Source organism: Poeciliopsis prolifica, unplaced genomic scaffold (genome assembly GCF_027474105.1).
Source record: "Poeciliopsis prolifica strain line A6 unplaced genomic scaffold, Auburn_PproV2 SCAFFOLD004, whole genome shotgun sequence".
NCBI classification, from domain to species: domain Eukaryota; kingdom Metazoa; phylum Chordata; class Actinopteri; order Cyprinodontiformes; family Poeciliidae; genus Poeciliopsis; species Poeciliopsis prolifica.
The window spans coordinates 8,680,985-8,694,750 of NW_026562379.1; the positions used below are offsets into that span (position 1 = coordinate 8,680,985).

General features: G+C 37.8%; 1 protein-coding gene across 2 annotated transcripts; it reads left to right on the forward strand.

Moving 5' to 3' along the window:
• Positions 1 to 60: 60 nt before the first annotated feature.
• On the forward strand, positions 61 to 12,546 carry akt2 (v-akt murine thymoma viral oncogene homolog 2). Of its 2 annotated transcripts, none has more exons than XM_055028487.1 (14): positions 61 to 469; positions 2,206 to 2,360; positions 4,612 to 4,743; positions 4,817 to 4,928; positions 5,770 to 5,923; positions 6,435 to 6,566; positions 6,673 to 6,738; positions 6,824 to 6,892; positions 7,116 to 7,238; positions 7,831 to 7,959; positions 8,369 to 8,583; positions 10,202 to 10,289; positions 10,387 to 10,489; positions 10,622 to 12,546. In XM_055028487.1, the coding sequence occupies exons 2-14, from the start codon at positions 2,315 to 2,317 to the stop codon at positions 10,699 to 10,701; spliced, it is 1,449 nt and encodes a 482-aa protein (XP_054884462.1). In that variant the 5' UTR covers positions 61 to 469; positions 2,206 to 2,314; the 3' UTR covers positions 10,702 to 12,546. The 2 variants fall into 2 exon arrangements, with proteins under 2 accessions (XP_054884462.1, XP_054884463.1); XM_055028488.1 differs by having other exon boundaries at positions 61 to 322.
• The last annotated feature ends 1,220 nt before the right edge of the window (positions 12,547 to 13,766 follow it).

Genomic DNA, 13,766 nt, shown 5'->3' on the forward strand with positions numbered 1-13,766 from the left:
ACCGACCGTTCAGGTACAGTGGACCCTCTGCTTGCTGGACGTCACTTCCCATTGTGTGCGTCTGCAGGGCTGTTGTAGTGACACTCAGACGGAGGGCTTCTATGCTAAGCAAGCGACTAACCGCATTAAACCCGTAGAGAGAAGCGGCTTGTTTGTCTTAAGTTACAAACTCGGTTCGGCCATCAATAAGGAACTCGTTTCCCACTCGAGTGGACTTTATACACCACTCTGCTTGCTTAGGTAAAAGAGTGCCGCAGCTTCTGACCGAGCACGCCGCCGCTCCTGCCCGTCTGCGCCGCTGCGAGAGAAGAAAACAAGCTCGGTGAGCAGTGCGCTAAAGCTGTGTGATCATTGACAGAGTTCAGTACACACAAGCTCCCAACCGTAACTTGTCGGCGCATCGTGCAGCTTAGCTCAGAGGTTCTTCGGAAAGCCACGGTTGCGGATATTTTTTGCCTCCGAAGTCGAGGTAAGGATAGATATTAATGAGAACTAGCGCAGGTGGCTAACATGCTAACTAGCTGTTAGCTTAAAAAAATATGTTTTGGCTAGATGCCTTGTTTGATCTTAATGCGCCCTTGGTCAGTGCCCTGGTCTTTGCCGGCATTTTTTTTATGTTGTTTGAAATATATTTAAAGTTATATTAGTCATATAAAGCTGTAAAACGCACATTAAAAGCTGGAAGCTTGGTGACTATGTTAGCTAGCTACCACCCTCCAACGCTGTGGCTGTGTTTACGTTACTGTATTACAGTGGGCTGATTGTAGTAATGTATGGCTTTTGTATTAAAGGTAGTTTCACGCATTATTTGCTGTCTATCTGTGTTCAGTGTCTTTCTCTGCTCAGTTGTGGGTTTTAAAGCCGCAAAACAAAATTGCGTAAACTTAAGCAACTGTCGTGTGTGTGTGTTTTTTTTTTCATTGCGAGGACAAACCTGTTTACAGTGAAAGGTTAGCTTTCTTATTTACTATCTCAAAAAGCAATTACCTAGTAGTACTCTGTGCACTCACAGCGTAGATAACTATGGGGAGCTATAAAAGGTCTGAAGTCGAGAGAAGCCTTATCTGTTTTTATCTTGGTAAACAAAGCAGTTCAAACAGCCTTTGAGGCTGTATGTTTTAAAAAAGAAATCTAAAAACGTGTCTGCTCAGTATGGCTTTTAGGTGATTTTAATAGTTATTTTATTTCAACATTGGTTACCAAAAGGCAACAAGCAATATGTTGACATGTGTGATTAGTTTTGGATTTCAATATTTTCATGTTTGCATGAAGTTTTTCCTATTACTACTAAAAATGTTTTGAAACCTAACATACTGTCTTTTGTATTATATTGGGCTTTTGTTGTTGTCTTTATTTATGACGTTCTTCACTGTACCACTCTACATATTTTCTAATGTGTTTTCTCATGTCTGTGTTTAGCTCTGTAAAGCAATTTCTGTTATTGTATCAGCTACAAACACTCAGCTCTGTAATTTTCACTGAATTTCCCTGAAATTCTGGTAAACCTATTATCTAACTTAAGCTGTTGATTCTGGGCTGATCCTGGATCTGGGGCTGTCCACTAACATTTACCAGAATCAAAAAAGATGACCGTTGCATTTTAAATGAAGAGCTTTGTATCTTTCCCTCTGTTTGATCATTGACTTGGAGCACCTTATAAGGTTTACATGGCACCACTGGAATTTAAAAACAGCCATGTTTTTTTTTTTTTTTTTTTGTAGATATACCATAAAGGTTAGAAGATCAAGGTTACGATATGCAGCTTTGCATGATCAACCCGACTGGTTTATGATGATGGTGTGCAAATTTCAGCAGTTTTCAGTGTTGTGGAGTTGTATTTCAGGACACCAGAATGCTTAAGAAGGTGATTTATTTTCTAAGTAGGTTGGCTATGTTGACAGCTCTCAGAGACATGTGAGAGAAAATATGCTGCCTTCATACATTGCTTTCACTTTATGTCTTAACCTTTGTCTCAAAGGTTGTAGTTTTACTTCTTTTGGGTTCTGGGTTTTGTTTGTTTTTCTCTTCTCTTGTTTGTCTCTATGGCCCGTGGCTATGTTTTCTGTTAGGTTTTCTAATGTCGACTACAAATACATGTGTAGAGTGCTCTCCTAATCTCTTTATAAGATGCTTTTTTTTAATCAACAGTTTGTTTTTCTTCACAAGTCTTGTTTTTTTGTTTTTGTTTTTTGTTTTGTCCTCCAGGTGTTGTATCATAAAATCTTAAGCTACTGTGAGACACTTGCCTAATAAGACCAGTTCCCATCAGCTTCCCTGCAGCCCCCTACCTACCCCAACAGTCTTCTGCCCCAGCATGGATGAAGTCACTGTTGTTAAAGAAGGATGGCTCCACAAGAGAGGTGAGAGGCTCTTTGTGTCCATCATAAAATATTTGAATATACAGTAGCAAAATATAATGGAAGTCATATGTGTTATATATGGCATGAAATAGTAGCCTAATGAAAACCAGCTCCTTGTTCTTCACTTCCATTCATACAGAGAGTCTGGAGCCTGTGCTATTGAGAAACAATTTTTTTGCTGGAGTTGGGCATATTAGTGAGTGGATTTGGGTGAATGTAACGAGTGTAGAGTGTTTTTAGTGATCGATATGACTTTAAAAGGACTATAAAATTTTATATGTTTTGCCATTTAGCTTTCTTTAAGTTTCTTGCAATTTTTTTCGTGATGAGTTTCAACAATTCCTTGATCTGTTTTGTCCTGTGGATTGTGTTGTTTCCAAGATACAATCAAGAACTAAGCCTGACTATTAATACCGTAACAGTAAAATTATGAAAAAGCTCCATTAGCCTTTATTATAACAAAAAGGGAAGGAAAACCTTTTTAAATATTTTTGCTAATTTTGTGTTAAAAAAAACTTCAACAAATGTGTGAAACTTTATATTTATGAGTACTGATGGGTGCATTGGGTCCATTTTCAACATGCATATGTTAAAAACAAACTATAGATTGCCAAACAGTCAATGACAGTGTAGTTCATGTGTGAAATATTAAGCCTGCTTCATTAGTTCCAAACTGTGATGGGATCCCACCATCACGATTTGGTAGCTCAGTGCCAAACTAAAGCTATTTTTTGAAGTTATTTTTCTGCTTGTGGTATTCATTATTAAAAGGCTGTTTTTCAGCTTTAATGTTTGAGCTGTCAGACACAAAAAGCAATGCTGTCTCTTTACAATGTTCTCCTTACAATGTAGTATAACTCTTTTAACAGTACGCTGTCTATCTTTATATTTCACAGTTTCTTCTCCGTCTGTTGGCATCATTGATGGGTTCACAATATTTGTCAGTAAACTTCATGGCACACAGTGTACTGGGGCATATATAATATGTCATTATGACTCTCATCCCAAGAGTAAAGTTTCATTTTCCAGAAAAATAAATTTCTTCCACACCACTCAATATAAGATGGGGAACTAATATGAAGTGGGCTATGCAGACTTGCCTTGTCGAACCCCGTCCTTTCCCCATGGAAATGCTGACTTGACTTGTTAATTGTGCTGAAACAAGGAGGGATCCCACCATTTAAAAACTCCAAACTTAAAGGGATACTTCTCAAAATTTTTTAAGAGAAATTTTGTGAAGGTAGTAGCTTCAGTTACCTAACCTCTTGGAAAATAAAGCCCTATGCTTCTTAGTAGGGTTGGAAATATCTAGATGAATTAATCCACTGATCACTCAAACTGATTCAACCATCAGCTGTCAGTCGTGACCTTCTATGACAAGATGGATGTTTTCGGCTTAAATACTTCTATTTTTTTAGAGAGACTGGAACAGTTAATATTCCTTCTGTAGCCTTCCAGGATGTTGAGATGTATTTTTATAATCACGATTTTGCAGCACTTTTTTCAAAAAGTCGCTATCAAAATGTCACATTTTCTAGCTTAATTTTTGCCATAATATGGTCACACACAAAAAGACAGTATCTTAACATAATTTAAATTTTAAGTGCAAATAACGTTTTCAATTATCTTGTATACATCGCACCATTAATATCAATGAAATTACATCCTGAGGAGCTGTTAAAGTGTTAACAAATAATTGCATATTGCCCAATGACATTAACAAAATAAGTTTACATAGTATTTTTGCAAAAAAAAACCGTTACAGTGTACCATAAAAAACGCTTTCTTATTGCTGGCTCAGCTTTCAAGAGACATTGTGAGACAGAACGTTAAGGAGTCTCAGGGATTGGTCAAAATTCATCAGAGAATATGGGAAGCATTAACGTGATTTTCAGATTTGTGGAAAATTTGCTAATTATGAGTAAAGCAGCAGTAATAGCTGGAATCACGATGCCGCAACTTCCTGGAGGAACTGACGCAGTAATGTATCCCATGGAGAAACATTTTTAAGATACTAAAATGGTTGGTTCTTCTGACTAGCTGTTGTCCTTACACTCTTTTGAATAGTTATTCACTTTAAAAAAAAAAAAAAAGTTAATGGCTGTAAGACATTGTTCCATTAGAGATGAGTAAACTATGATTGATACTTTCATGGAACTTCACTCTCAAGTCCAAACTGTCCTTCAATAAAGAAATATCAAAAGAAGAAGTGGTGAAACGCTGACTCACAATCTCGTGGTTTGTTGTCCAGGTGAATATATCAAAACATGGCGACCTCGCTACTTCATCCTGAAAAGTGATGGATCCTTTATTGGATACAAAGACAAGCCGGAGGTGTCCAGTGACCTCAGCCTCCCACCGCTCAACAACTTCTCCGTCGCAGGTTGGCTTCGCGCCCAGCTGCCGTTGTGTTTTCATGTTTTGTCTGGAGTGTCTGATGTGTCTGTGCTCTGTAGAGTGCCAGCTGATGAAGACGGAGCGCCCAAAGCCCAACACATTTGTAATTCGATGTCTGCAATGGACCACCGTCATAGAGCGGACTTTCCATGTGGAGACCAACAGCGAGAGGTAAGACTTGTCATAAATTTGACCTTAATGAAATGGGTAAAAAAAAAAATTCTTTACTAAAAATCCAGTTCACAAATGCAAAAAAAATAACCACACTGAACCAGCGAGGAAAAATATATTTTAAATATAAAAACATTTCTTCTATTTCTGTGGTGAATTGAAACTGAAACCGGTTATGCTGAAACACAAGCCAAATATTTGCATGTTATTAATTCACATATAAAAATATATGTCAGCTGAAATCATTTGAAGAAGGAAACATCAGCTCTGTGAAACATTTGTAGGGATGTCGACTAGACGGCCTGTTATTACACACAGCCAACAAACATCATTTCAGAGCTCCTCACCACATGTATGAGAACGTAAACCACATGTTTACAGTGTCATTGCAGCACTATGTTTAACATGTTTGATTGTTGATGACTTTGACTTCTTTTAAAGGAAGTAAAGAGAAAGACAGAGCAAATTTAAACACACTGAAGTGGTTTTTGTTATGTAGAGATAAATCCTTATAGTTTATGAAAGTAGGAACATCCATCCTGCTTAAAATAGGATTCAGTGCCAGATTAGACCTGATTATTTAACTCCAACAGAAGAAATTGTTATTGGGTAGAAAATCCCAGCGGCTCCGTGCTGAAAAACACAAAGATTATCCTCTAAACTTAGGTTGATTGATCACATTTTAGCCCTGAATTTTGGACAGTTTTGCTTAACATTCATCTCACTAAAGATGTTTTGAAAGTATGTCAAACACAGTCAATTGATTTCATTTCACTGAGTCATTTAGACATGGGATGAGATTCGATTTGACGAGGACGATATCTGCTTCCTTCCGGGTCAGGGAGGAATGGATGCAGGTGATCCAGACAGTAGCAAACAGCCTGAAGAGTCAGCAGCAAGATGAGGAGCCCATGGAGATCAAATTTGGCTCGCCCAGCGACAGCAGCGGCGCAGAGGAGATGGAGATTGCTATGTGCAAATCCCGTTCAAAAGTGGTTAGTATTTGCTCAAGCAGTGCCTGGCAGCCAATCGCTTGCTGTGTTTGTCCAGCTAAGCTCATCTTTATTGAGCAAGTTGTTCAAACTGTAAGCCTCTTTCTCAAAGCCTTTTTTGGTGCTGGTGGGGACATTCTTTAAATAAAAGAGGAGTAAAATGTTTTAGCTTTTTTTTTTTTTTGCATTGATTATTGATCTAAAATTGACTTTGGCTTTATAGATTTTATTTGTGGACTGATTGTCTTAGCTCTATGCCTTTTGTTAAATATTACTTAATCTCCCTTTCTACTAACCTTTACTCAAATTGTATTCTGTAACTGTTGCATCCAATGCAAACATATCCCACTATATCAGAATGAAGAAAACATTCTAGCACACAACTAGATCCATCGGACATCATCCAGTGTTTGAGATAATGTCCAGTTTATTGAGTCTGGTTGAAAATACATTAAAAAACAGAAAGTAGTTCAGGCTAGCTGGACGGTAAACACAAACATCTTTTCTCCTCCAGACTATGAGTGACTTTGACTACCTGAAGCTGCTGGGCAAAGGGACGTTTGGAAAAGTGATTTTGGTTAAGGAGAAAGCTACAGGGATGTACTACGCCATGAAAATCCTCCGCAAAGAAGTCATCATTGCTAAAGTAAATCCTATCACATTAAAGCCTTTATTTTAAACTGTGTTGGAGAAGTAGTATGTTGTTTTTCTGTCACCACATGGACCAAAATCGTGTGTGTGTGTTCATGTAGGATGAGGTGGCTCACACAGTTACAGAGAGCAGAGTTCTCCAAAACACACGGCATCCTTTTCTAACGGTGGGTCACCTGTACTTGAGCTGTTTGTAAGCATTACACTGTTTTATCCTTCAAACCCAGTCATGCATTTTCCTCTCTTCTTCAGACACTAAAATATGCATTTCAAACACATGACCGGCTATGCTTCGTGATGGAGTATGCAAATGGAGGAGAAGTAAGGTTTCTTTTTCTGCCTTTCGTTATCATATCTCTATATTACTGTTGTGGAGGTTGAAATGAAAAGTATAGTCAGCTTTAAAATTCAGTTGTAAAAAAATTGCAAATGTTGTGTTTGCTTTACTGTTTTTAAGTTTTTAAGACTGTATTAAATGTTGAATAGCTTATTCTGACATTTGACTTGTAGATTGTTATTTTTCAAATTGTTGTTTCTCTTGCAGCTCTTCTTTCACTTATCCCGGGACAGAATATTCACAGAAGATAGAGCAAGGTTCTATGGTGCAGAAATAGTATCAGCACTGGAGTATCTACACTCACGCAATGTCGTTTACAGGGACTTAAAGGTAATTCGCTTCTTGATTTAATAATGCACAGATTGTGATAAACAGATGTAAACTGTTCAGAGTGAGTTGGACTGCTGTTGAGTTTCAAGTGGGAGAGAGTTTTTTTTTTTTTTTTTTTGCAGTGTGAAACCACAGCATTTTAAGCTGAAGCTCAGTTATTCCTCTTTCAGTTTGAACTTTGAGCAATATCTGAAACAGTCAAGTTTCAGGCAATAAATATCAACTCATTATGTTTGCTTATTTTATCTTTCTTCATATAAAATAAGCCTTATTGGGACTCAGGCCCATTTCCAGCATAAGCTTTTAGATACAGTTGTGTAGTTTTATTTTGTAGAGTATGTTAAGGAAATATGCTTTTCTTCTAGGAATAGTCCTGCATCTCCTTAATTTTCTGTTAGAATCAAAGAACCTTCAGCATATACCTTCTCTCAAGTGTTATAGTCCTCAGAAAGTCAAATCAGAAACAGCAAATCAGCCTTCAGAGAAACAGATATACATACTGCAGGAGAAAAGCTTTCTCTAGGTTTTCCATTTCTCTGCCAGTCATACTGCTGTAGTGATTTAACCTTAAATTGGATCTTTTCATGCGCAGCTGGAGAACCTGATGTTGGACAAAGACGGCCACATAAAGATAACAGACTTTGGGCTGTGTAAGGAGGGAATTACAGACGGTGCCACCATGAAAACCTTCTGTGGAACTCCAGAGTACCTGGCGCCAGAGGTAAAGTCTTCATCATTCTTGTGCTCAGAAAAGACACAGAAACGTGTTGGTAGGGTGACGTTTAAAAAATTACACCTTCAAAGCCAAAAAAGAGGGAAATGCTACATATAGAGTAACACTGAGTAAACATCATATCATTTAAGCCCATTTGTGTCTTGTATTACTGTCTTTAAAAAAAATATATATATATATATTTTGCTTTGTGAGGCATCATAAACTGTTAGTAGTTAGCATTCATGTGTATGTCTATTTTTAAATGATTAAGATTTGCTCTTTAACTTTATGTGAAGCGATTATATTTAAAGTGGCAACATAAGCAGAGAACAAAAGGTCCTCATGGCTACTTCCTTTTTTTTAAAGGTTGTTTTCTTTCATAATTCAATGTTCCTTTTTTTCTGCCCTCCATCAGGTACTGGAGGACAACGACTATGGCCGCGCCGTGGACTGGTGGGGACTGGGAGTGGTGATGTATGAGATGATGTGTGGTCGGTTGCCATTCTACAACCAGGACCACGAGCGTCTGTTTGAACTCATCCTCATGGAGGAGATCCGCTTCCCGAAGACCCTGGCGCCGGAGGGCAAGGCCCTGCTGGCAGGCCTGCTGAAAAAAGATCCCAAACAAAGGTTGGTGATCTAATTTACTGTAGTTTATAACTCATCACAAATACTAACAAATAAAGGACATTTTGCAGGTATGATTTAAAACTAAGCTATTGCAACCATTTATAAGTGTGTGTTACAGGAAGACTAATTGTTTTTGTGCTTTGATCTAAATAAAGCACATGCTTAAAGAAAGCTATAGCTTTGGAAGTGTTACCAAATTTTTTAAGACATGTAACATCTGAATTATTAGGTTTTCCACTTCACTGAGAGGCTCTTAAGTAGTTTGTCACTAAAAGTAATGACGAATCATGTAATTAGAAAGGCTCCGAATGTGATGAAAAAAGCCGTAATTTTCAACAATAAATCTCTACCTGATCAATTTTGTTCCAGCTATTCCACTCCACATCTTTTAAAGACACCTTTCATCTTTTTTGAAATGCATAACTGCTGTAGACTTCCTGTTCTTATGCTTTTTGAGTAGAGAAGAAAAAAGAATCAGCTCCGTTTGTGAGACTCGGTCTTTTGGGCCGACAGGTCGCACTGATCCCACATGCGCTTATGCAAGGTTTTTGTGGATGGTTTCAGAAACCCCGCGCATTCACCGCACTCCTTTTCAGCGTCACATTAAAAGGATTAAAAGTTCTATTGTCAAAATCTCCATTTATTGTTTTCATTTCACTTTGACACTTTGAAATGTTGGAAGAGTCCCTTTAAATTTGGTACATTCACAGATTTTAATAATTGTAGTCTGTACAACAAACCACATCTGAGAAATTTTCAGGAAAGTTTGAAAAACTGACTTTATTATGAAATTTGAATGTAAGAAAAACATTGAATTACTCTTGAAACAGGATCTTGCAGTGGAAACACACCTCATGTAAACACCAGCGCATGTCTGTACCAAACTCAGACATAATAGACATTGATAACTCCTTTTGAACAGCAGTAAAGGTTGACCAATTCAAGCCATTGGTGCTTGTGCCACTGTGTTAAGATCCAATGTTCTACAGGAAACCAGGCATAAAGCAAATGTTTTATTTTTATTTGAAAATGCTTTTTACTAGTCTATTTTATCATTTAAAATTCTGTCTCCATGTGTTATCATTTCTTTTGTTGGACTTTTGTTACTCTTTAAGGAGGAGTAAATGTTCATGTCGGGATTTGGTGATTTAAAAATGTAAGAATAAAATTAGATTTTCTGTTTGTGCTTGTTCATCTGCTGATAGATTAATCTCCCAAAGAAAGCGCTGCAAAGCCTCAGAAAATGTTCTTTATTTGGGTTTGACACTTTGCTGCAGTTAATGCTTTGCTGAGTGTGCTTGGCAGCTCAGCTACAAACAAAGTAATAATGTTATTGCAGCCCATGTACCTGGCTGATTGTTTTTGGTTCTGGGTAATGGTTTTAAGCAGGCACATAATTGATTGTTGTTTTGATCAAGTCCCCATGTTTCTGCCAGTTGCAGGAGAACTGCTAATATTAGCACCCCGAGCTGTGCCTGCAGGCTTACTAAAAAACACGCAGTAAATTTGTTTTGAAACTGGTCAGCGTCGCTCGCTGCTCGTTTCTGATAGCCACGTTTGCGTGTTTATTTATAGCTGGCACATACGTGGTGATAGTCATGTTGTTTTCCTTTAACAGGCTTGGAGGTGGACCAGACGATGCCAAAGATGTAATGACCCACAAGTTCTTTGCCTTGATAAACTGGCAGGACGTGATTGAAAAAAAAGTGAGAGGATTGAAACAGAAATACATAATGTGATATTTAACACAAGACGAGCGGTTTGTAAAGTGATTCTTTTTTTTCTTTTTGTCTATGTTCTCAGCTTATCCCACCCTTCAAGCCCCAAGTAACATCAGAGACAGACACCCGTTACTTCGATGATGAGTTCACAGCACAATCTATTACAATAACTCCTCCAGACAAGTGTAAGCAAATATACTTTGAATTTCTGAGTGTAACTCTGATCTTTTACATCTGGTTTTTAACTTCCAATGTTTCTCTCCTCTGCCTCGCTCTCTCTCTCTCTACTTCTCTCTCTCTCTCTGTGTACACTCCAGATGACAGCTTAGATGTTGAGGATTCAGATCAGCGTACACACTTCCCTCAGTTCTCATACTCTGCCAGCATACGGGAATGATCACTAAGACTCACGAACAAGCAGGCAGGCTGGCACACAATCCCAATCCCAAATGCACCCTTGCACTGGTGAGGAATAAAAAAATGACACAAAACAAAAAAAAAAAAAAGAAGTGGCACAAGGCACATTTTTCATTCTGTCTTTGACACAATTAAAGGTAAATCATAGAGAAAAAAATATTAGTTTGTAAAGTATGAATTCAACACACGGCCCATGCCTGACCGAGCTCAGCAGGTTTGTTTGAATAGACTGGCAGCTTTGTCTCTGCACGTCCTGCTGGACCTCTGCAGCACCACATCAAAGCCTTTACACTTCAAACCAGGTTATGCCAGCAAAGTCCCTCATTTTTACCAGCTGTACCCAAGGTTCTCACACACACACACAACAAATGACCCATGCTTAAACTACATATTTACATCAACAAACTTGGTAGAATTTGAAAAAGTGTCATTTGAATTTGGAAAGTGAAAAATATTTGAGGGAGGGGAAAACAATTTATTTTTATTATTTTTTTTATCAGTTACGGTTTTAAATGTAAAGCCATATTACAAATTTTCTTTTTTTTCTTGATAAAAAAAAAAAAAAACAAGTGCCCTTTCTGGAACTTGCTGTTACAAATCAAGTGTAGGGGTTTCCTACGGCGGGGGTTGGGGGGGGACAAAGACACGGGGGACGATGAGGAGAGTTGCCATTACGGTGTTTGCACTGCACAGGGTGTATATGCGGATGGGCGAGAGGATATGAATGTATGCGTGTGCAGAGAGCGCGCAAGAGGAACGAGTGAACAACAGTTTGAATCGTCAGCCATCCATTTGTGTCGTTTTTATGCATGTTTTTAAACTAAACGTTTTGCTGGAACATGGGCGAGAGAGGACACTACGCAACACACTCAGTGGGCTGTTTTTCATTTTGAAGCCGTGTAGTTTAAGATTGCTGTTCTGATTGCTGGCTGTTCAATTGTCTCAGTCAAGATAAACAAACAGACCTTATTGCATGGCTTACCTTTGCTGTCAAAAACTGCATTCGTTGTGATGCAGCGCTCATTCACATGGAGTCCAGGTTTGAAAACTCAGATTCCAGATTCTGGTTTTGTAGAAAGTAGATCCAGGCTAGTTTCTCCATGTGTACATATTGATAAAGACTGAATAAAACTCTGGCCCCAGTTTTCCTGGACCTGTCCAGAAAATGTCCTGTTTTAATAAAGAATAAAAGACATTTATTATGTCTTTTGTTGTGTAAAACGTCCTCCCTTGCTGAGATGGATATTCAGCAATATATTTTTTTTGATATCAGTGCAACGTCTTGAAGTATTTTTAAACCTCACTTTTAATTGCTCTTTTCATTAAAAAAAAAAAAAAAATTAAAAAAATCAAAATCATTCAAAGTGACTTCGGACATTTATCTCTTGATTTGATTTGACATTTCACATTTAGAACCTGATTTGTTTCCTTAAGTGTCCAAACACTTAAAATGTATGTAGTTGTATGTTTGAAGCAACGCTGTGACCTGTTGGGCCTGCCTTTAATTCATCTGTAAAAAGGAGGAACTCCCCAAACATCAGCTGTATTAGTTTCAAAAGAAAACCTGCATACTTTTAGACGTGAAGGCACATGATTGAGAGTAGCTGACTCAAACTTATGTCGTGATGCTGGAAGAGATCTCGCTTTATTCTTTTAAGTCGTGACAAAAGAACATCAAAACATCTTTTTTTTTTCTGTTTCCTGTTTTTGTTTGTTGAGTTTTTCTCCCTTTTTGTCCATCTATTTCTCAAATTTTGCAAGACAGATTGTCTGGTTTTAAGTACATTATATAAAATATGAATATATTAAAGTTTTTTTGAACTGCTTTCTTTATGTTTTTGTTTTTCTTAAGCTCTTTAACTTTTTAACTTCAAGGGACACCATTAGAGAAATGATAGTTTAGGTCCATATTTAGCCAAAAAGCCCTTTTAAATTACAATTTAAAAATGTACATTGGAATGGAAAAATTGTAATTTATATTCTGCTTATGTTACCTTACATTCTTAAGGCATAGGTATTAACAAACTGCCCTAAATTTTCCAAACCTCATAAATCCTTAATTTTTTCCTGATAGTATTTGAGTTAAGAACAGCAGCAGCTAGTCGTAAACTCAGTGGCACTGACAATGAGAAAACTGTCCTTTCAATGCTTTTCCTACAGATATTGCAGAACATTGACTACTTAACGTGTTTGAAGGTTTCGCATGAACAAATTAGCGTCCTCTAAGATATCTCTCTTGTCACATTAATTTATGATTGTGTGATTTTTATTTGAGTTAGTTTTTATTGTGCTTGTTTGTTGGTGACTTTAAGTTTGTGTGCCTGATTGAGTGAAAGAGTGTGCCTGTTTAGATGCTTGAGTGAACGTAGTGATTCAAACACAGGAAAAGAAAAACAACACAAAAAAAAAAAAAACAGCAGCTTTTCAACACAGCAAAAGACCATGGGGTGGCCTCAGTTCCTGCAGACAATACCGTGATCAAATGGCTTTGATGTACGCTGAAACAACTCCAGCACCTCTTCTCACTGGCTCAGGCACAGTCATCATACTCTGTCCTGGAGTCCTGCTTTGGCAGGGCCCAATATCAGAACCATTGCACTGATGGACTCCACTGTGGATTTGCCTTCATTGCTATCATGGCCACAAGGGGATGCTGCCGGACTTTTTAAACTTGGTGGTGAAGCCATAGATTGAACCTCTCTGTTGGCCACGCTTTAAGCAATGCTTCACAGCTGAACATGCAAGTGAACACCCCTGACCTCTCCTGTAGGCGTACACTGGCACAACAAGTGCCTCTTCATTACTGTGTAAATACCAAAAAAAGATCATAAAAAAATAAATAAAAAGGAGCTTGTTGGTGAATGCAGCATTAGTAGAAGGGGAGGCCTGTAGCTTTGTAGTGTTTGATTTGCAGCTTTACCATGGTTCACATGTTTCTCTGTATATCTGAATGTGATCAACGGTCAGGAATGTCATACCTGATTCTGGTGTTACAGAGACATTTTATTTCTTTTTTTTTTTTTTTTTTTTTTTTTTAATTGATGC

Excerpts from the sequence above, each read along its gene's own strand:
- akt2 (XM_055028487.1), top strand. The coding sequence starts at position 2,315 with ATGGATGAAGTCACTGTTGTTAAAGAAGGATGGCTCCACAAGAGAG. Across the intron at positions 7,960-8,368 it reads CAGAGTACCTGGCGCCAGAG|GTACTGGAGGACAACGACTA; the intron begins GTAAAGTCTTCA and ends GCCCTCCATCAG. Across the intron at positions 10,490-10,621 it reads AATAACTCCTCCAGACAAGT|ATGACAGCTTAGATGTTGAG; the intron begins GTAAGCAAATAT and ends TGTACACTCCAG.